Genomic DNA, 15,185 nt, shown 5'->3' on the forward strand with positions numbered 1-15,185 from the left:
TTTCATAGAAACCTATAAAATTCTAATAGGGTTAGACAGGGTAGATTCAGAAAGAATGTCCCCAATGGTGAAGGAATCCAGAACTAAGCATTATAGTTTGAGGATAAGGAGTAAACCTTTTAGAACTGAGGTGAGGAGAAATTTCTTCACCCAGAGGTGAATGTGTGGAATTCACTACCACAGAAAGTAGTTGAGGCCAAAATGTTGTGCGATTTCAAGAAGAAATTAGATATAGGTCTTGGGGCGAAAGGGATCAAGGGATACGGGAGTAAGGAGGGATCAGGACATTGAATTCGATGATCAGCTATGGTCAAAATGAATAGTGGAGCAGGCTCGAAGGGCAGAATGGCCTACTACTCCTTCTTGTTTCTATGTTTCCAAAGTAACATAATGATTTTTATTATGTCTCCAATTCCTTTTGGATGAAAAAAACTAAATCCATTTTCACCAAAGTAGCTTATTAATAAAAAGGGCAATTTTGTTAAGTGGAACAGAGAACTTATGCCATACACCATGCTGCTTGACCTTGTGTAATCATGAGTCTCTGAAGATCATTGATTTTGGCCTCCATTACAATGCAAGCATAATAATTCTCTCAGCTCAGAAGTTAATCCGCAGAAATTTTTTAAGATTGAGATTTCTGAATTTTTTGGACGGGCTTATTTTTGTATGTGATGTATGTTTTACATCGAGCAGTAAAGATCGCTTGCACCATTCCTCCAGGTTCATAAACTGTGAAAATCTGTCTAAAAGGTTCAATTTGCAAACCAGATTGTACAGTATATTAATAGTTACGAGATAACACTTAATAAGATGGGTGCAATATTAACCTACAAGACTTTTTCTTCTCTCTACTTACCAGCATCATTTTAAGGCATTTAGAATTCTATTACAATTTGAAGATCAAACATTATTTATTAGATAAACAAAGTCTGCAACTGACTTATATCTTGCATGGTGCACCATCACGTTTTCATCTGCCCAGAAATTTAAACTACCAATTATTGATTGAGGGCTTTTTGTATTTTCTTTGTCTTTAAATGGAAGGGCCACAATTGTCATTTAATCCAATACATTGTAGAGATTAATAGAATGACGGTTGTGATGTACAACATGATGTAACAATGACAGCAGCAGTTATGTGCTAGCTACTAAGAAGAAAGAATGAAATAGTTTGTACTCTGTCTGTGAGGTATATAGCTACTCTTCTTACATATACTGTTAATAAAACAGTTTGAAACCAGTACCAGAGTAAGACTACAGTCTCTTTAGGTAGGATGGACCACAAGCTAGCAATCAATAAACTCCGTCTATACTTCCCGCTGCCTCAGAAAAGCAGCCAGCATGATCAAGCACCCCACGCACCTCAGACATGTTCTCTTCCACTTTCTTCCGTTGGGAAAAAGATACATAAGTCTGAGAACAAGTAGCAACTGATTCAAGAACAGCTACTTCCCTGCTGCCATCAGACTTTTAAATGGACCTACCATATATTAAGCTGATCTTTCTCTGCACCCTATCTGTAATTGCTACACTACACAATTGCAATTGTTACACTCTCTCCTTTCCTTCTCCCCTCTGTATTCTATGAACGGTATGCTTTGTCTGTATAGTGTTCACGAAATAATACTTTCACTGTATCCCAATACATGTTACAATAATAAATCAAATCAGTGTATGTAACATGGTGGCAGCATGCTGATACCTTACAGAGTAAGAACCTAAAACCTACTGAAGAAGGATGCAACCTTGAAAGCAATAATAATGTCCTTCTGCAGTGAGGATCATTGTCCCTAACTCATCCATTTGAAAGTCTAAAGGACCTGGAGATGGGCCAAAAGTGGAAGTTCTAGAAGAAGCACTTTTTCTGACATTGAGCAACATAAAACCTTCATGCTGAAGAGCAAAAACACCAGGTTAATTCATTCCTCTATACCACTTGAGACAAGAGGTACAAGAGACCTCTGCAGGCTTCAGCACAATTCTCAAAGCCTTCAACACACATTTTAACCAGAAATCAAGCCTCATGATAGAGGTTACACGCTTTAACTGAAGGTCCCAAAGACCAGTCCACATATTTCTTACCGATCTGTATCGCCTGGCTAGCACTTGCCATGTGGGGCATTTAATGATGATCCTATTTGTATCATTGTTGGGGTCTGTGATGAAAAACTCAGACAAGGGCGACCTCACTCTAGATCCAGCAGTTCAACATGCACGGCGGGTCGAACATTGATAAATCAGGCTGTTATCCGCTATGATACTGAGGCTCTGGATGACTCTTGATCCAAGGATGACGACCCCACCAACTCAAAAGCTTGATGAAAGGGTGGGAAACCCCACAGCAGTCGTTTTGAGATGCTTGTGCTGTGGTGCAAAGCAACAACATGGACATCAAGATTGCACAACAGGCGGCACAGAATCTTCCCGTGCAGGAAGACTGGACATTTCAAGCACTTCTGTAAGTCTGATAACTTTAATCGAGGAAGAAGATGAGAATATTTATGAAATGCCTCCATTCAAATAATTGGAAATAATTACAGAGATGGCATTATAGGGTTTCTAGAGGAAGTGAAGTATCTTCATGAGGACTCCTGGCCAATTTCAATGCAAGTTAAAAGTTTTGACACCATCTTTAAAATTGACACTGGAGCTGGCACTAATAAACTAGCTGCTCATCTAGTTTGGCTTCATCCAATATCCCTTCATCCATCAGATATTAAATGACAAGGTCCAGGAGGCCCAAATATTCCAATAAAAGGCAGGCTAATTACCCCTCTTCGTTACAAGGGGCAACAGACCTTTGATACTCTTTGTTTACAATCAAAATAGATCCTTACTGAGTGGAAATGTTGGTGTGTCACTAGATGTTCTGAAAATCTAGATGATGAACCTGCATTTAACCAACTCTACGCCTTTCATGGAAGAATTCTGAAGTTCTATGTAGAACCAATGAATTTTCAGCCTATAGCTGATCAGGTTTATTCATTGAGCAGTGATTTCCTTTCCATCACAAAGACACCATGCACTAGACCCCAGGCAGATTGGTAAGGCCACACTTGGAATACTGTGTACAGTTCTGGTCACCCTGTTATAGAAAGTATATTATTAAACTAGAAAGAGTGCAGAAAAGATTTACTAGGATGCTACCGGGACTTGATGGTTTGAGTTATAAGGAGAGGCTGGATAGACTGGGACTTTTTTCTCTGAAGCGTAGAAGGCTGAGGGGTGATCTTATAGAAATCTATAAAATAATGAGGGGCACAGATCAGCTAGATAGTCAGTATATTTTCCCAAAGGTAGGGGAGTCTAATACTAGAGGGCATAGGTTTAAGGTGAGAGGGGAGAGATACAAAAGTGTCCAGAGGGGCAATTTTTTCACACAGAGGGTGGTGAGTGTCTGGAACAAGCTGCCAGAGGTAGTAGTAGAGATAGGCACAATTCTGTCTTTTAAAAAGCATTTAGACAGTTACTTGGGTAAGATGGGCAGAGAGGGATATGGGCCAAATGTGGGCAATTGGGACTAGCTTCGGGGTTTAAAAAAAAAGGGCGGCATGGACAAGTTGGGCCAAAGGGCCTGTTTCCATGCTGTAAACCTCTGACTCAATGAGATATTGAGGTTATGGATCTCTTCTTTACAGAGCTAAGCCAGAATATGCAGATACGTAAAGTGCTATGGCAGACAGTGGCTATCTGCAAGAAAGCCTTTTGAAATGACTTATTCCTGAAGAACACGATAAGGAAGAGACCATTGTAGCACCAATTAATTGGTTGGAGGATGAAGTCCTAGAGGTTGATTGCCATTCCAATCTACTTTGTATGAAATCTTTTTTTTGAGTCAACTGTGTTAACTGTGGCAGAGCAGCATTCCGATCTTTACCCCATTGAACCTACCAGTGCGATACCTCATGTATTGTTGGTTAACCACGAAGTGTTGTCTCGGGAGAACAATGTGCTTGAGTCCATAGAGAATCACATCTGCCAAGAAGTTGAAGGTGCATGTTTCCATGGGTGAAATTGAAACAATGTCCACACTTCAGCCGCAGCTGAACATCCTACTAGAACTGTCCTTCAGAGCAAGAGCTGAGGCAGAATCTTCAGTGCTTACAACTTCAGAGTTCAGTACAGGAAATTCATCAACTTATCATCTTAGGGATTCATCCCATTGTTGAAAATGGCGTTGGCTTATCTTCCTATCCTTAAAAATTCTTCCCATTGTCCATGGTGAGGCTATCTCACATAATGTTACCACTGCCTACAGAAGGTGAATGCCCTTTTGGAAAATTTCATCAGGAAATCATCTCTTTGTTTCCTCCAATGCCTATAGGAATTTGTCATTCTCTTTTTCGTCAACCAAATTCGTTGGAATCTTGGGTCCATAGAAGCATAGAATCCCTACAGTGCAGAAAGAGGCCATTTGGCCGATTGAGTCTGCACCCACTCTCCAAAAGAGCATCCCACCAGGCCCTCTCCTCTGCCGTATCCCCGTGACCCTGCGCATTTACCATGGATAATCTACTAACCTACACATCTTTGGACCAGTCTACCTAAAGGTCTTCAATACCTTTTTAGTCCTGGATGCAGCTGTTAATGTCTGTGAATGTCTTCATTGGAGTTGAACATCTTTCCCCAGAGTGTTTTAAGGAACAAATTGAGTACTGAAATAATCAACTAAAATTGTCATATGGTTTCTAAGATTTTGTTTGACTAGGGATTTGATACAAGCATCTCATTCACTAAATGCCTGGAGTCAGTTATTTCAGATGACTGCAATATGTTCAGGTTTTGTCCCATAAAATGATTCTCCATGATACTATTTAAAAAATACCACTTTGTTTTTAAGGATGTAAATAATATCAAATAATGGTGTAAAAATGCCAAATCAAGTGAATTTCAATGTTTTAATTTTTTTTTAAATTTCATATGGCCTTTAGCTCCAAACAATGTTTTCCTTTATTATTGAAAATTATGCAATTCTAAACTCACTCTCTTGGCTGGATTTTCATCTTTTTAGTGGGAGTTGGGAAATTTCCCAGCTCGTGCACCCACCTCCAGATAAAAATGACTCAAACTGTGCAATTTTTGTTACAGGTGGCAGGTGGGTGCTAGAGACACCCAAAATACAGATTGAAGATGGCCAGGGGCTGCCAAATGATGAGGTGGGCTGGTTAAAAGGCCTGCGTCAGGTCTTTGGGACTTGTGGTGTTAATTATTAGGCCCACTTCCCATGCCTCTCCACTCACCCTAGTGGTCCCCATATCCTCCATACTACCTAGTTGCATACACTCTGCACAGAACCAATTAAGAATGGCATGTGCGTAAAATCTTAAAACCACCCCGTTCTTAATTTTCTTTCAAAATAAACTGTTGTTACTACAGCCCTATAGAAGTGTCAGTCAACCAGACATTTAAAGTATCTGTGTTAGAAGCTAAAACACTTGGTACCATTGTGTAAATAAATATTGCATGATTGATGGTTATTTTTCTTAGATCTATTTTTTCAATTAAATAATGTTTTTCCTTCTGTGCACCTGTTTCAACAAATGAATGGAAATTTGTGCTCTCAACCAGCCTTGGCCATTGGATAAACTGATATCCAATAATACAATTTCATAAAACACATCCCAGTAATACCGTGCATTTTCCCATTCTATCTTTCCTCGAGACAACTGACAAAGTGGAAACAAATGAAACAACAAACACAAGTCCTGCACCTCTCTCATACAATTGGTCAAATGGATTCTTGACCTCACCTATGCATTGCTAGACTTAATTCAAATTAGGATTTTCTACAAGTTCTGTTGTATTTCGTGTATAGTTGTTAAATTAAATAACTACTTGGAGGATAGCTCTTCATGTAACAACTCGAGAACATTTCATATTGTATTACTATTTGAACATGCCACCCCCCCTCCCCCTTTAGGGGAAGTGATTTGCAAAACAAGCAAATGCAATGTGAGAATACCTGCCCATTAACCCTACCCTGTCTCCTGCTGCTCATCCAATATCCAATAAATTGCCTTCAATCCCATGAGCTTTTTATCCTTATTGTAGTCTCTACCAATTTCTTGATATTAGACTATAATATCAAGGTCTATAATTCACTGGTTTCCCTCTGTCACCTTTTAAAGTGGAGTAATTGCAATTTTCCAATCAAAAATAAACGCTTCCTTAATCAGTAAGAATCTCATTGCAACTCTAGAAGATTGTAGTTAGGGCATCTGCAATGTTCCGACTACTACTTCTAAACCCTGGTCCTGGAGTTTGTTGTTCTTTAGTGCCATTATTTTTCCATTACTGTAACCTAGGTTAATTTTGTCTCCTGGGAACTAATTCATGAACAACTTTTAACATAAAACATCCCAAGCCACCTCACTGGTTTCTACATTTTTGTGTCTGTGTGCATAGAAATGAATAATACTGCAGAGAAACCTCAAAATAGTTTGGTGTTAACTTTAAACAAATGAACATTATTTTTTACTTATTTATGAGAAGTGCGAATACTTTTAAGTCTTTTTAAATATAAATACTCATGACTTCTGTTGCAGCATGCAAACAGTACTACCCTGAAAATGTTTGAAATAGTTCTGTGCAATCTCATTGCCATAAGAACTAGAAGCAGGAGTAGGCCATTTGGCCCCTCAAGCCTGCTCCACCATTCAATAAGATCATGGCTGATGTTTTTGTGGACTCAGCTCCACTTACCCGCCCGCTCACCATAACCCTTATTTCCTTTACTGATCAAAAATCTGTCTATCTTAGCCTTAAAAACATTCACTGAGGTAGCTTCAACTGCTTCACTGGGCAGGGAATTCCACAGATTCACAACCCTCTGGGTGAAGAAGTTCCTCCTCAACTCAGTCCTAAATCTGCTCCCCCTTATTTTGAGGCTATGCCCCCTAGTTCTAGTTTCACCCACCAGTGGAAACAACCTCCCTGCTTCTAACTTATCAATTCCCTTCATAATATTATATGTTTCTATAAGATCCCCCCTCATTCTTCTAAATTCCAATGAGTATAGTCCCAGTCTACTCAGTCTCTCCTCATAAGCCAATCCTCTCAACTCTGGAGTCAACCTCGTGAATCTCCTCTGCACCCCCTCCAGTGCCAGCATATCCTTTCTCAAGTAAGGAGATCAAAAAGGCAGGAGAATGGGGATGAGAAAAATATCAGCTATGATTGAATGGCAGAGCAGACTCAATGGGCCGAGTGGCCTAATTCTGCTCCTATATCTTATGGTTTTAAAACTGTACACAGTACTCCAGATGTGGCCTCGTCAGCACCTTATACAGCCGCAACATAACCTCCCTGGTTTTAAACTCCATCCCTCTAGCAATGAAGGACAAAATTCCCTTTGCCTTCTTAATTACCTGCTGCACCTGCAAACTAACTTTTTGCGATTCATGCACAAGGACACCCAGGTCCCTCTGCACAGCAGCATGCTGCAATTTTTTACCATTTAAATAATAGTCCATTTTGCTGTTCTTCCTACCAACATTCTACTCCATCTGCCAGACCCTTGCCCATTCACTTAGACTATCTATATCCCTTTGCAGACGTTCAGTGTCCTCTGCACACTTTGCTCTGCCACTCATCTTAGTGTCATCTGCGAATTTTGACACACTACACTTGGTTCCCAACTCCAAATCATCTATGTAAATTGTAAACAATTGCAGTCCCAACACTGATCCCTGAGGCACACCACTAGTCACTGATCGCCAACCAGAAAAACACCCATTTACCCCCACTCTTTGCTTTCTGTTAGTTAACCAATCCTCTATCCATGCTAATACATTACCCGTAACACCGTGCACCTTTATCTTATGTAGCAGTCTTTGGTGCGGCATCTTGTCAAATGCCTTCTGGAAATCCAGCTACACCACATCTACAGGTTCCCCATTGTCCACTGCACATGCAATGTTCTCAAAGAATTCCACCAAATTGGTCAAACATTACCTTCCTTTCATGAACCCATGCTGCGTCTTGCCAATGGGACAATTTATATCCAGATGTCTCGCTATTTCTTCCTTGATGATAGATTCAAGCATTTTCCCTACTGCAGAAGTTAAGCTAACCGGCCTACAGTTGCCCGCCTTTTGTCTACCTCCTTTTTTAAACAGTGGCGTCACATTTGCTATTTTCTAATCTGCGGGAACCACCCCAGAGTCCAGCTAATTTTGGTAAATTACCACTAGTACATTTGCTATTTCTCCCGCCAACTCTTTTAGTACCCTGGGATGCATTCCATCAGGACCAGGAGACTTGTCTACCTTTAGCCCCATTAGCTTGCCCAATACTGCTTCTCGAGTGATAATGATTGTTTCTAGGAGCTCACCTACCATAGCCTTCTTGTCATCAATTTCTGGCATGTTATTTGTGTTGTCCACTGTGAAGACCAACACAAAATACCTGTTCAATACCTCGGCCATTTCCTCATTTCCCTTTATTAAATCCCCCTTCTCATCCTCTAAAGGACCAATGTTTACCTTAGCTACCCTTTTTTGTTTTATCTATTTGTAGAAACCTTTGCTATCTGTTTTTAGATTATGAACAAGTTTACTCTCATAATCTATCTTACTTTTCTTTATAGCTTTTTTCATGGCTTTCTGTTGACCACTAATCTTTGCCAACTTGTATGCATTTTCTTTCAGTTTGATACCCTCCTTTATTTCCTTAGATATCCATGGCTGATTATCCCTTTTTTTTGTCACAAATTATTTTTTATGGCTGATTTTCAAAAAAAAATACGGACATTACAAAGACTAAATAATAATGTATGACAGAGTCATCAACCACTTAATCTGGGGAAATTGAACATATTTATAGGTGTCACATGAAGAGCGAGGTAAAATCTTAATGGAAGGAAGTACTATGCTGCATAACTTTTATGATCTATGGGCAGTTAATTAAAAATATCAAATTAATTCAAATTCAGTGGGAATCTGGTGTTTGCACAGTTATAATTAGAAAGTCAAATAAAGATGCTGGAGACATTTCAGTGATTTAAATATTCTGACGTACTAAGTCAAATATCTCATGATTCACAAGATTATTTTAATATAGACATTATTTTGCAGTTCGGAAGTAGGATTAAAAGAAAATTAAGAACCAACCTATTTTAAAAGAACATGATAGGGAGTGTGTATTATTAATTAGCTAAAGTCATCTCATGAAATTGTCAACAAGAAGCTTCAGACTGTCATTTGAAGAGTAAAATTAGAACGTGGACAACTGTAGCAATAGGAAAATGGTAAGAAATTGAACTACAATATTCCACTCCACTGGGGCTAACAGATAATAAACATTGACCAAAAAACTGGAGCGTCCTTCAGTGCTTTTTTATCATTGGCTTTCAACTATGAGTTAGGAAGAAAATAGGCCATTCAACCCTCGAGCCTGCTCCGCCATTTTTTATGATCATGACTGATCTGAATGTTGCCTCAACTTCACTTTCTTGTCTACCGCATATACCCGCCAACTCCCTTATTCGTCAAGAATCTATCCCTTTGCCTTAATAATATTCAATGAACCTGCTTCTACCACTGTCTTGGGAAGAGAATTCAACAAGCTCCAACAGATATAGGCCCAACATGTCCAAGCTTTCCTCATAAGATAACCCTTTCATCCCAGGAAGCCCACACCTTATTTTGTGTAACAACCTCTGATGTGGCACCTTGTCAAATAATTTTGGCAGTCCAAGTCCACCATAACAAGTTACCCTTTATCCACGTTGCTTGTTAGTTGAACTCTAATTTATTATTCAAATCTGACTTTCCTTTCACAAAGTCATGTTGACTCTGCCTGATTACATCGAGATTTTGCTATAACTTCCTTTATAATAAATTTTAGATTATCCCAATGCAAGATGTTAGGCTAACTGGCTTGTAGTTTTCTGCTTTCTGTCTCCCACCTTCCTTTAATAGAGGAGTTTTGTTCATTGTTTTCCAATCAGGTGGGACCTAAGGTTTTTAGTGCCATATTGTGCCTAAGGGAGGGGAGGTGGTAGCATGGTGATATTGTCACTAGACCAGTAATCCAAAGGCCCAGAGTAATCCTCTGGGGACCTGGGTTCAAATCCCACCAAGGCAGATGGTGAAATTTGAAGTTTTTTAAAAATCTGGAATTAAAAGTCTGATGATGACCATGAAACTATTGCCGTAAAATCAGCTGTCATAAAAACCTTGTTCATCCTTATCTGGTCCGGCCTACATGTAGCTCCAGATCCACAGAAATGGCCTAGATGAATTTGGTTCGCAGGCAATTAAGGATGGCCCAGCCAGCAATGCCCACATCCCAAGAGTGAATTTTTAAAAATGCAACTTTGATGGAAAAGTCAACTAGATCCATATATGGATACAAAAGCTGATGCCTGAGATCTGGGAACAAATAGCCAAACCTGAACTAAACATCAATAAGTAGATTTTGGATGAGCTGCTGTTGCTGATGGTTTCTTCTAACACTTTCCTCTTTTCTAGATAGGATATACTTGCCCAAAGTTCCACATTCTTGCGTGTGTTGACACCTGTAATACCATGTCACACTTATACCTAAAAAGAGGGCACATTGTATTGTGCATACATCTGGGCCCCATATTGTAAAAGTGAAGAAGCATTGGTGCAAAAGGCTCACAAGGATACTGACTAGAACTGGGAGGATATACTTTCAGGAAAAGCAGAATAGGCTTAGGCTTATATCTCTTGACATGAAAAATTTGAGGAGTGATTTAGACTCTAGGTTGACAGAGGCCTGTAAGATAATGAAAGGGTTTGATAGGGTAGAGGTAGAAAAAATGTTTCTACTCCTGGAATAGTCCAAATCTATAGGTCCCCAAGGCTGGAATCGAACCTGGGTCCCGAGCAGTCTGAGGCAGCAGTGCTAACCACTGTGCCACCATGCCATCGTCAAGCATGTAATCAAACCAAAGCCGTGGGATCATGCTAGAACTGTATATAACACTGGCTGGGCCACAACTGGAGTACTGCACCTTATTATAGGAAGAACGTGATTGCACAGGAGATTTACCAGGGTGCCACCTGGGCCTGAGGGTCTGAGCAATGAGGAAGGATTGAATAGATTGGGACTGTTTTCCTTGGAGGAGCGAAGGTTGAGAGGGGACCTGATAGGGGTGTATAAGATTATGAGGGATATAGATAGGGTGGATATGAATGCATTTTTTCCATTAGTCAAGGGATCAATAACCAGGGGGCTTAGATTTAATATGAGTTAGAAAGCTAAGAAGGGAGTTGTGAGAAACTTTTTCATTCAGAATGGTGAGAGTCAGGAACTCACTGCCTAAAAGGTAGCTGAGTCATGAACTCTCTTAACATTTAAAATATATTTAGGTACTAACTTGCGCTGCCGCTGCCCAGGGCTATGGGCCAAATGCTGGAAAATGTGATTAGTGTAGTCAGATATAGAACATAGATAGTCAGATCTTTGTTGACTGGCATGGACATGATGGACCAAATGGCCTCCTTCTGTGCTGTAAATGTCTAAAACTGTTTCTTTCAAGTGATGAAGTACCAATCCATCAGTTGTGATAATCAACAGAATTTCTTGATCTTTTTGAGTTGGGGACCAAATTCGCACCTCAATGTGCCAAATCTTCACGCACGGGATCGAACAAGACCTCTTCACCGCACAGGACCTTCAATCGATGCTATACACTAGATACATTGATGACATTTTCTTTCTTTGGACTCATGGCGAACAATCACTGAAACAACTACACGATGACATCAACAAGTTCCATCCCACCATCAGACTCACCATGGAGTACTATCCAGAATCAGTTGCATTCTTGGACACATGCATCTCCATCAAGGCTGGTCATCTCTTCACTCTACCGCAAGCCCACGGATAACCACACGATGCTCCATTTCTCCAGCCTCCACCCTAAACACGTTAAAGAAGCCATCCTCTATGGACAAGCCCTCCGTATACACAGGATCTGCTCAGATGAGGTGGATCGCAACAGGCACCTACAGACACTGACAGACGCCCTCGTAAGAACAGGATATGGCGCTCAACTCATCGATCGACAGTTCTGACGCGCCACAGCGAAAAACCATACAAACACAGGACACGACGGATAGAGTACCCTTTGTCGTCCAGTACTTCCCTGGAGCGGAGAAGCTACGACATCTTCTTCGGAGCCTTCAACATGTCATCGATGAAGACGAGCATCTTACCAAGGCCATCCCCTTGCCTTCAAACAACCGTGCAACCTGAAACAGACCATTGTTCGCATCAAACTACCGAGCTTTCAGGAGAACAGTGACAACGACACCACACAACCCTGCCATAGCAACCTCTGCAAGACGTGCCGGATCATCGACACGGATGCCATCATCTCTCATGAGAACACCATCCACCAGGTACATGGTACATTCTCTTGCAACTCGGCCAACGTTGTCTACCTGATACACTGCAGGGAAAGGATGTCCCGAGGCATGGTACATTGGCGAGAACATGCAGATGCTACGACAGCGGATGAATGGACACCGCTCGACAATCACCAGGCAGGAGTGTTCCCTTCCTGTCAGAGAACACTTCAGCAGTCACAGGCATTCAGCCTCTGATCTTCGGGTAGAGTGAAGAGATTAACACGGGTTCTCCAAGGCGGCCTTCAAGACATACAACAACGCAGAATCGCCGAGCAGAAACTGATAGCCAAGTTCCGCGTACATGAGGATGGCCTCAACTGGGATCTTGGGTTCATGTCACACTATCTGTAACCCCCAAGATTTGCCTGGGCTTGCAAAATCTTACTAACTGTCCTGGCTTGAGACAATTCACACCTCTTTAATCTGTGTTTAACCCTCTCTCCACTCGCACTGTCTGTACCTGTAAAGACTTGATTACCTGTAAAGACTCACATTCCAATCATTATCTTGTAATTGAGTCTGTGTCTATATATGCCCTGTTTGTGAACCCAACTCTCCACTCACCTGTGAAGGGGCAGCGCTCCGAAAACTCACGCTACCAAATAAACCTGTTGAACATTAACCTGGTGATGGGAGACTTCTTTTTGAGTTGAAGCAGAGATTACACGGGGTTCACAACTAATGCTGAGGATTCCCAAAGCCACTCACATACCTCAGTGGATCTGTCTTTTCAATGGAATTGACATATCCAAGAATGATGGTGGCTTCTGAGATTTTGACTGATGAACATGATTGTGTGAGTGTGTCAGGTTGTTGATTATCTATTTATGAATCATTTCACCCAGCTTGGCAATAATTCTGAGACAATATTGAGGAATATGTTTCCAACTCAACTGGGCTGAAATTCCCCAAATCTTGTACGGTGCAATAACTGCCAGATTTTGTTTTGCTTTATTTGTGAACTTTAACCGGAACAACTTTTTAGGCATTAATGAGGACAATGGACCACAGTGTGTTTTTTTGTGTGTCTCATCCTCGAACCACTCTCATGACTTTAATAAATTGTCTTCTCTGTTCTGTGTCTCTGTATTTTATATCTGGTATTGTTATTAAAAAGCAAGAATGTTAGCCAGGACATTGGAAGAGTCACCTGCTCCTCACCAAATAATGTCTTATGATCTTTTGCGTTCACCTAAACAGCCACACAGAGCCTCTGTGTAATATCTCATTCCAGAGCACTTTCTCAGTATTGGACTGTGTGTCAGCTTATGTTACATGTCCAAGTCCTGGAGAGGACTTGAGTACATGATTATGATTCCAAGGCAAGAGTACTGTTGACTGCCCTGTTTTAACCTGTCTTAACTGTAGGGCGGAATTTTCCAACTGCACTAGCCACAAGACCAGAAAATCCCAACCGAGGTCAACGGACCTTTGCATGGTCCTGTCACGTCTGCTACGATTCCCGTGACGGGCGGGATGGGAAAGTTCTTTATGAATCTTTATGAACTTGCCAACTCTTCTGTTGAAACAAGTTGAATTTCCAGCACGTAAAATTAGTAACATTTACCACTGTCTGTTGAACACAAGTTATGATGTGGAGATGCCGGCGTTGGACTGGTGTAAGCACAGTAAGAAGTCTCACAACACCAGGTTAAAGTCCAACAGGTTTATTTGGTAACAAATACCATAAGCTTTCGGAGCACAGCTCCTTCGTCAGATGGAGTGGCTGTTGGAGAACAGATATCCACTCCATCTGACAAAGGAGCTGTGCTCCGAAAGCTTATGGTATTTGCTACCAAATAAACCTGTTGGACTTTAACCTGGTGTTGTGAGACTTCTTACTGTGTGAACACAAGTTGCCAGAGACAAAAGAACAATCAATTCCTTTGCAACACGATACTTAGAATTGAAACATGCTCTTAAGCCCCCAGCTATGGGCAGACTCTGCGAATGGTGCTTGCTGCTCATTTGCTTCAGAGATTTGTAAAATTTTGGTTTAATTAGGTGCTGTAGAGTTCAAGAATCTTCATATGACTGTTGACAGGTTTAACATGCGAATATTTTCATGTTGAATGAGATCGGCCTTTTCAGCAAAGGGCTATGCTTAATTTGATGCAGAATTTTTGCTGAGTAACTTTACTGGGTCTTTTTTCTTTTCCAGAGAAAAACCCAGCATATTCCATACAGGAACAGTAAATTAACACGGCTATTGAAGGATTCTCTGGGAGGAAATTGCCAGACGATAATGATAGCTGCTGTCAGCCCATCTTCTCTGTTTTACGAGGACACATATAATACCCTGAAGTATGCCGATAGAGCAAAAGACATCAAATCTTCAGTAAGTTGTGTGTGTGTGTGCGCGTATTTACCAGTTCATCTCCCAAAAGACAGCACATGGAAAGTCAAGCCCAATATATTCATGTGAAGCAACATTATAGGAAAGAAGATACCTTGGTCAAGGCACAGATGTAATTCAGTCCTGTTTTAAAGCCTGGCTTTGTCATTATTTTTATTATTGTAATAAAATCTAGCACAGTTTTGAATAGCAGAAAAGTAGTAGAGTTGGAACATTGGAATTTTTTTATCTTAGAGGCTGAGGAGCTGTGAATACAAAACTAGGGTGTTAAGTGCTACCAGTGGCAGGAGTGTGAAGAGTTACAATGGTCGTTCGCTTAACAAATATGTCTCAGAAGATTATCAGAGGTGTTGGAAGGTGTGCGCAGCGATAAATAATTTTTAATATATGATAGATCCAAACCTATGAATGTTTTTGTTGCAAAAGATAAGGCTGAAGCATTT

The 15,185-nt window shown here is 40.7% G+C and overlaps 1 protein-coding gene across 1 annotated transcript in view; it reads left to right on the forward strand.

The window, feature by feature from the left end:
* Positions 1-15,185, forward strand: part of kif18a (kinesin family member 18A) — a 126,212-nt gene that overhangs the window by 52,958 nt on the left and 58,069 nt on the right. The window contains exon 7 of the mRNA XM_078221017.1: positions 14,548-14,724. Coding sequence (XP_078077143.1) covers positions 14,548-14,724 — 177 coding nt within the window. The remainder of the gene's footprint in view (positions 1-14,547; positions 14,725-15,185) is intronic.

Source organism: Mustelus asterias, chromosome 9 (assembly GCF_964213995.1).
Source record: "Mustelus asterias chromosome 9, sMusAst1.hap1.1, whole genome shotgun sequence".
NCBI classification, from domain to species: domain Eukaryota; kingdom Metazoa; phylum Chordata; class Chondrichthyes; order Carcharhiniformes; family Triakidae; genus Mustelus; species Mustelus asterias.